General features: G+C 34.8%; 1 protein-coding gene and 1 non-coding gene across 2 annotated transcripts in view; one reads left to right on the plus strand and one right to left on the minus strand.

The window, feature by feature from the left end:
- Positions 1-271: 271 nt before the first annotated feature.
- Positions 272-343, plus strand: Smp_tRNA_00664_Pseudo_CGA.1.1. The gene has a single exon. It is a non-coding gene (tRNA).
- Positions 344-7,452: 7,109 nt separating this feature from the next.
- The window catches only part of Smp_159830 (MEG-2 (ESP15) family), an 8,519-nt gene continuing 6,954 nt past the window's right edge, over positions 7,453-9,017 (minus strand). The window contains exons 11-12 of the mRNA XM_018791943.1: positions 8,376-8,389; positions 7,453-7,608 (exon numbers count right to left, since the gene is read on the minus strand). Of these exons, the coding sequence (XP_018647274.1) occupies positions 7,600-7,608; positions 8,376-8,389 (23 nt within the window). The 3' untranslated portion in view covers positions 7,453-7,599. The remainder of the gene's footprint in view (positions 7,609-8,375; positions 8,390-9,017) is intronic.

The raw sequence follows: 9,017 nt of genomic DNA on the forward strand, positions 1-9,017 counted from the left end.
TCAGCAGTGCGCATCCACGAACCCACTCTCGCGGGATTCATGATCTCAACTCTATAAATTACTAAAATCTCCACAAAACCCCTTCTGATAATGATCATGTGCTCACTAGTGACTGACTCCTTGAGGTATTTCCTGGAGTTCTAGTGAGAAGCAGTAACCGGTGGAGTTCAACCAGGTCTGTTGTGAGATAGTAACTCACTGATGACATTGGTGAATGGTTGCTCAATTTCGTGAATCAGTTGAAGTTAGACATTAACACCGTTGGATGCCAGCTCAGTGGTCTATTGGTTAAGGGCTTCGGCTCGAAACTGGTAGGTCCTGGGTTCGAATCCCGCGAGAGTGGGTTCGTGGATGCGCACTGCTGAGGAGTCCCATGATAGGACGAAACGGCCGTCCAGTGCTTCCAGGTTTTCCATGGTGGTCTAGCTTCAATTGACTCATGATCTCAACTCTATAAATTACTAAAATCTCCACAAAACCCCTTCTGATATTCTCATTTTAATAAAATTCCTCACACTTCGATGTATTATTAAGATTTGAACATACATGTATATCACTAATGTCGGTTGTAGTTTAGAAAACTGTTTCGACTGCACGACAATTATTCATTTCTCTCACCTTTAGAAATTTTGAGAGAAAAGTAACTTACAATTAGTACTCCTCAAATAGTGTACATTAACTTATTTAATTACATACTCCTGTTACCTCTAGTATAGGAACATAGACCTAACACCAGGATTCCTCATCTAGCTCTGTCCTGGGCTCTACTTTCCAGCTGTGCGTAATCGTTACTCATTTTTTTGATGTCCGCATCCGACTCCCAATGCAATTTATTCCTTGATCTTCCTGCTTTCCTTTCCTCTTCTGGATTCCAAGTTAGGAATTTAGACGTGATCCAGTTTGATGACTGCCGCAATATATGTCTGATCCACCTCCAGCGTCTTTTCTTAACCTCTTCTTCTTGTTCAAGGTTGGTCTGTGTAGAAATTAGTTTTCTACAGATGCAATTTTAAGCTATTCCCCAGATTGTCGAGCACAGAGTCTTAGCCTAACCAAGCTTAGAGGGAGTAAGGTTTTTGGCTTATCAAACTTCATCTGTTTCTAGAACGTAAAGTAACAGAGTTAGTACAGTCTATTGAACGGGGAAAAAGGAAGACATAAATAACATGCCAAACAGTGACTGGAAAAATGAGTCAACCAACTTAATATCGTTCATGATAAATACAAAATTATGATTTCGAATAAGCAGACCACAGTCGTACAAAGCCAAGGAGAGTTAGTGTTGTTGTCATTGATAGGTTCGTTTGTCGATAAAACTTTACAGTTCGTTCACCACAGTAGATTGTTGATTGTGGTATCTGACCGATGGAGATGGAGTGTCTTGCATAGACAACTGTTAATAAATGTTGTTGATTTTTGAAGTAATTCTTCAAGTTTAAGCTCAGTAGAATATAACAATTTTGACGTTCATGTTGAAGATTCTGACTGTGTTATTTGTTGACAGTTGTTTTGAGTTCAATTTGTTCTCTAATTTTGAGTATGCGGTTCTTGCTCTCCTAATCCCTGTATTCGCATCTGCATCAGATCCTCCTTGTTTATTATTGACGATGACCAGGTAAGTCGAACTTTCTACCCCGTCCGGAGCTTATCTGTCGAGTGTGAATGGGTTGTTGCTACTTGTGTTGTATTTTAAGATATTGCTTTTTCATTTGTGTAGGTTGAGACCTTCTGATGCAAAAGCTGTGGCTACACTGGCTGGCTTCAATTGCATTTGTCGGTGTGTATGATAAAGAAGTGATAGATCATTTGAGAAGTACAAATAGTCGAGTTGCATCCAAACTATCCATTTCATTCCGTGCTTCCACTTAGATATGTTGATCTTCATAATCTAGTCGATCACCAGAAGAACGAGCCTTGTCTAACTCCCTTCCTCACTTGAAAAGAGCCTGTCAGCTTTCCACCATGCACCTTTTTACACTGTAGTCCGTCGTATGAATTCCGGATGATGTTGACATTTTTTCGGGCGGACAATAGTGTCGAAGAAAGTTCCATGGGGTTATCCTCTCCATACCATCAAAGGCTTTTACATAATCAAGGAACTTGATGGATAGAGACAACTTCCATTCAACTGAACGTTGAGCAGTTATTCTTTTTGACTTGTGTATAACCGATCCTTACGGAATGCAGTCTGTTGATCTCAAAGCTCTGAGTTCACGGAATCTTTCATCCCATTCAGTAACATCCTGTCATAAATGTTCTTGGTACTTATATCAGTGTGATGCTTCTGTAGTTCTCACACTTGTTGAAATCCTTTCTTGGTATCTCGATGAAGTATCTGTTTTCCGGTGTATCAGCACTTGTTTGCCTCCTCACATTATCCTTAATAAAATGTGTAGTATGCCGTCTGATGGCCGTGCTGATTTTTTCGATCGTTGAAGATGTGACCTGCGTAGAAATGTCTGTAGGTGCTGCTAAGACGTTTGATGAATTCAATAGAGATTTTCTATTCAAGAATTATTCAAAGGGCTCTTCCCATCTGTTCCACCGATCTTGAATCTCGGTGGTCGACTTGGCTTATTTTCTTCTTCAGCAGTTCCTCTCGTTCATGATATTTCACTGCTAGGTTCTTTGGTGTAGCCCTTTTAGGGTTACTGCCAGTCCCCAGCTCAGATAAAAGAGCAGGGTCGGGCATAGAGTTAGTACCTTCAACCCGTAGAAAATGGTTTTGTTAAACAAAGTCAGTCAGAAAAAAAATTTAAAATATAAAGTACACAATAATTAACTGTTCTTAGTGAAGTGAAAAATAAGAAACAATTTCCATAATTTATTATATACATTCCTGGCAAAGTACAATTGATTATCTGACTTTAGTAAAATTAAACCATTTTTCTCATGTAAACTTCATATTGACCATTCATAATTTCTTAAAATTTTACCAAGGTAACAAATTTCAACGTAAGTTCTCTTTGCTCGATTTATGTTTTTGAGATGATACGTCCGAAGCTAATTTAATCACATATCTCAGCAAACAACTGGAATCAAATTCAACAGTTCATACGCATATTTATTGATAAGCCTCCTGTAATCTGTAAATATGTGAATGATCAATTTGACTAACTGGCTTCTCATTCTGTTACAATGAGTGTAATATACTTGTAACACAAAAATGGTTATAATCAACATAAATTCAGTTGTTACTAATACTGTATATTAAAAAGGCATTTTCCACCTTATTCTTTTTAGAATATCAAACTAGTAAGCTTCACACATTCTTATCTAGATCTTCAAAATAAAGTTTGTGTAGCAAATACGTTGTAGTCTTATATACATACATAAAGTGAACTTCAATTCCCATCCACATATTGATATCATAATCATCAAATTATCAGATCATTAGACAACTAATCTTCAATTTGACAATCTATGAAATAACTTTGAAAGAACATTTAGCAGCAAGACTATATATGTGGTCATATTAACAAAGTCATTATCCGAAACGTAGATCGAGGCTTTTCAACAAAATATCATTCATGACTTTCACAGACTTAAGTATGTACTTGAATAAACTTCCGAGATTGTGTGGGAGTTTTTCATATCCTTGAAGAATATTCTTACATTCCCATCCGTAGATTTTAGTGTCCCTTCGAGAATGCTTATTTCTTCGATGTAATTCATTTGAATTCTCGGAATGCTGAACCATGACAGATTATTACTTACCATGTCATGATGAATTAAAGTTAAACTGTTGTCATTCATCTTATATTATCTTGAGACAATCAATTATATAAATATTTTTCTTCTTTTGATTTACATCTTATGCAGAATAGTCACACTGAAAGCAAACCTTTTCATGACGATTATAAATGGAACATTTATCATTTATCACATTTATATAAGGTTTCAAGAAAACTCAAGCTTCTGCCAACTTTTCATCCTAACAGTTAACTGAGATTTATTCACATGGATATTTTTTTATTGACCAAGTAACTGCTAAAATATAACTCTCTGCAACCCATGGGAACTTTTGACCTCTTTTGGTACAAACGCGTTTGTTCAGCAAAATTTTTTTAACTTCAATGGTAATAACAGTAGTAGTTCCACTTGGGATCTAATTCTACCTTTTAGAAAATCATTGAAAGTCGACTAAATTACGAAATTCAGCCTTTAAGGACAATCAAGTTGTAACTTTTGACATAAAAAACTCGAAAATTGATGCATAAACTTGTTTCAGAGAAATATTTTATTAGCGAAGTTGGAAGTTTGTATCTAAATCGTATGTCGCACATGAGCTTCGAAGTATGAGATTAATCTCGAGAACTCTACGTAGGAATTTATGAAAGAAATCACTATTAGAAGGCTGTTTAAGTCACTGTCTATAACACCTAAAAACAATGCGCAAAGGTCCAAAATATTTATTTCGAAAATAAACCATCAATAATATGGGCGTCCATTATTCTTAGATATTTATTGATTACAGTCAATTTAGTAAGGCTTCATCAAAACAGCTTTTGTTGAAAATCCAGGTAGAAATGTTATAGACGATCACTCGATTCATAAACAATAGAAATAAAGGGAATCATCACATTTATCCTTACTCTTAACAAATAATTACAAGATGAAGTTGGAAATGCCGAGAAAGTATTTGTACTTATGCGTTCAACTTCAGAGATCATGTGATTAGGAACCAATACCTGTACAGTTGAAATTCTTTTTGTTTAAACGTTGAATATTACCCGTGATACTGCCACAGTCAGAACAAGGAAAACATTAAGGATATGAGGATTATTATTGATAGCTTTCAAAATCAAACGCACTGATGCAGTCAACATGTCTATTGGGCGATCATTGTAATCATGATGTGAAATACATCAAATTAGATGAAGTAAAAGGATAAAGCGATTAATATCGTCTCAAAAGATCATAGTGTATAATGTGCCAGGTACGTTTTCGTTAAGCATCACTAAAAGACCCATGCTACAAACCCGCGACATAAGCAACGTGGTCTGCGCCTCCGTAAGAAAGCGACGCTGTCGTGTTATCCAGTAGTTTTCAATTTCGCAATTTTTGTTGACAACAACAAGTAAGAGAAAATTACCATGTAAGAGAAAATTCGAAATAACAGTTGTTGTAAAAACTCAACTATCGAACATAATAGAACCCCTTGTCAGAGATACAGGAGCAAGAGTTTTCAGTCGAACTGCACATTGTCAAAAAAAACTGGAACTAGATAGTACAACCAGAAGTACATTATTAGGTTACTGAAATGATCTTATCTCAAGAAATGTAGACGTTGAAGTAAACACCAACAAAATAACTACTAATGCCAGTCCATCAAGGCAAGTAGCAAACAATCAAGACATAGTAGATAGTGACCACCTCTCTAGTAAAACGGCCACTGAAAAAAAAAAGAAAACACAAAAACGTTCAAGAAGTACACAGATCTCACATACTCAGAATCCGATAGCGGAAAGAAACTCTTCGTCGTCAGACATCCTACACAAATACATGTGCATAAGCTCCACAGAAAGATCAAAACATCGCTTAAATAATAACAAAATACACGAACCTGACTACATAACACATTGTGGTAGCAAATCTTGGTTGAGTAAAAACACTAGGTCCTCAATTCAGAAATCCAAGTCCGAATCACTCAAAACTGATACCGATTAAAAATGACTGTGCACGCAATAGCAAATTAAAGCCGCTTAAGAGACACATTCACTCAACACAACCTCGTCAATAATTGTAACACTATTCCTGTTAGCTACTCCCGGATGCATGAGCATTATATTTTACGTGAGATTCCGTGCGGAATGTCTACACCCCTTTGCCAAGAGCTATCAATGCCACAGAGCTGTAGACAATTCAGCTTCCCAATTCAAATAAACCAGATAATACATGACCAAAGGTGGTAAGAAAATTAGGTAGCCGTGGTGTATGCTACTGATGTTGACAGATATAAGTAGTGTATATCATCGATTAAAAGTGATATGTCTAAAGGCAGAAGATTAAGATGACAAAAGAAAAGAGAACGACAGCAAAGAATGTTTGGTGTGGAAATAAAGGGACAGGGAAGTCGGAGACGACTGATGAACAGTTACAAAACGAATAGTCAAGTTTCAGACAGTTGATTGACACTTCGCAAATGAAGTGCTTACTGTGTGGTTCTCAGATTTTTATAAGACGTTCTATAATTTAGTGTTCAAACACATTCGATTGTCCACACTTGTTCTCTCGTTCCCTAAAGCACTTGTGATAATCATGAAATGTTCAATGAGCTAGTACTGTATCCACCACAGGAGACAGGTAAATGGTCTTCTAGCCATTTTTTTCAACTTGGATAGACACCTGAATTAGACACCCAAAACAGATGTGGACAGAAGGGAACAGACAGTGTGGTGAACTACTTTTCAAGTTACCATAGTTCCTTCACTGTTGTGCTTATTAATGCACGCTGTTTAAGGAATAAAACGACAGAGAAATTGGAACGACTAGAATAGTTACCAGGCCAGTAATTATCCCAATAACGGAAACGTTATGCTCATCTACAATACTAGATTTAGAGTTAAGTAAAAATAACTAAACATTGGAACTAAGTTCATCAAAGGGTTGTAGGATGTATGATCAACAACATGTATGCGGATAAATATGAAGAATCTGAATACGAAAGATGGATGGCAGTGAACTGTCCAGTGGAAACTTATTATTATCAAATAAAAATATTTAGATCTTATCGTTCACCCTTATTCTATCACCAATATTTGTGGGAGTGACAAACGATTACAAGAGCAGATGTGATATATATTTTTTTTAGTGCTATACGATGAAATTTTAGTCAGACGAAGGAGGACGATACGATCACTGAGTTTTAAATTTTTGATATTAGAATATTTGTAGTTAACATGTTTATTTTCAACAATATAATATAACATGTCTTACGGAAGCCTTATGGTTGAGTAATATCAGTACTGAGCATAGATGTTCATCATCAGTGTATACAAATCTAGCATTTTGTTCACTATTATGTTGATCACAAAACATTAGTTATGAGGCACCTAATAGCATTCCCAATTACTAAAAATGTTGCTATTCTTTACAACTGTAGTTTCATAAGAATTATTAATTTTTAACTTTTAGAAACCCCTACTTATTTAAATGGGATGCCAAATACGACAGAAGTCTATTCTCCACAATATCTGAGTAAACTAATCGTGTAATTGGTCTGAAAAATTTCAATAAATTCTCAGTATAACTACTTTAAATTAAAAAGGGTTATTTCTTCTCTTCATTTGAACTAATCATATTACCTTTGTCAACATTGCATAACAACATACAACAGTTATCATACTGACTGCTTCGACCTCGTGAGTGAATTGAACTGCAAAACACCTATCAATATTCGATTGTCCAGTATGATTATCTTTTTATAGTTGAGAAATAAAACGGAATAAATTAATGAATCAAGTTTGGTTTATTATTAAAACACGAACCAATTACAAACACCATTATTCTCTAACATTAGGAAAGTTGAAGATCACTTCAGAAATCAAGCTATTTCGCATATGTTAATAATCGTACTGCATGTTGACCAAATTATCTTCAAGGACTCTACATCGTTTCAATAAAAGACAACAACAAATAACACAAATATTCATTGGCAAACTATAAATAAATGGTGTATGAACAGGTAGTGAATGTTAAGTGAATCTAGTTCACACACTCACATCAAAATAAGTGATGTATTCAAAAATAACATTGAACGAAACCAACGCTTGTCTTATGTCGATGCTGTCTTTTTCAATAAATCTTAATGTAAGCTAGTTTTCTGAAGAGTAATATATTATCAATTGAGGTATCCGTTATAAGTTCCGGTTAAATAATTTTATAATTGAGTTCGTCGTTGACTCTGTATTGACATTGAATGTCTGAGCAAAGAAGCATGTGATCAATTGTAGTCACTATTTCATTTATTGAATAGCGCTCATTCAAGTGCAAGAACACAAGTTGAAAAGTTTTAACACCATAGTGATGTTAAATTAGTCAATAGTTTTAAATTATACACTATCTAGTCTGACCTAAAATACTTCCGATATCGAAAAATCAAGCAAGAGAAAATGTATAACTTCACCATTGATCTTTTACGACATCTCTGTCATCTGACACAATTTATAGGGATTAATTGCACTTGACGAAACGTTTTCCAAATAATTTGTGCACTTTTAGTGTTCATCACGGTTCATATATACACAAAAAGGATATTCTTGCAACAATACAGATTTCAGCTTTATCTCATAGAGGAAAATGTTTCTTCACCCTATTTGAGAAATACTCGTTCATTTTTAAATGAAACGTGAGTCTACTCTGATAAAACTTACATTTAGTTTTTTTACTTGAAGAAAACAAAGCGTTTTAAATGTGATTTGTTATATGCAAAGCCCGTAGTAAACTAAAAATACAATATTTATTCTCTAGATATCTAGACCTCTAGATACATATTTGGATAATTGAGAATGTAAGTTCCATTACAATCAAATGGAATAACGCAACGAAGTCAAATTAACCATCTCAAAGAGTGTATACTTTTCATCAAGATTCAAATATGCGTTTATGAGCTGGAAACATATTCTAATCAAGTGATCTACTTTTAACCGTTGCAGAATTTTGGGAAATTCTGTGAATAATTCTTTCGTATAACAAGAATTCAGATGCTGAATTATGAAATGCATGAATAACCTGTTTATTTTAGACCCTCACGTATCGTTAGACAAACGAATTGTTTCAAAATTGAGCTTTAGTGAAGATCACTAGTTTGAGAGTGGCTCAAATTTATAGTTGCATAACAACGTGCGATATATGTAGACACACATGTACTAATATGTATCTATTTCATTTTGTAATGGAAACAAATTGAAAACCATTTTCGAACACTACAAAAATATTCAAATGTTTCTAAAGTTGCTTTCAGAGAACTAAGAACAATGGCAACTTACGTATCTCTCCTAGTTTATTAGCTGAAA

Source organism: Schistosoma mansoni (assembly GCF_000237925.1).
Source record: "Schistosoma mansoni, WGS project CABG00000000 data, supercontig 0223, strain Puerto Rico, whole genome shotgun sequence".
In the NCBI taxonomy this organism is placed as follows: Eukaryota; Metazoa; Platyhelminthes; class Trematoda; order Strigeidida; family Schistosomatidae; genus Schistosoma; species Schistosoma mansoni.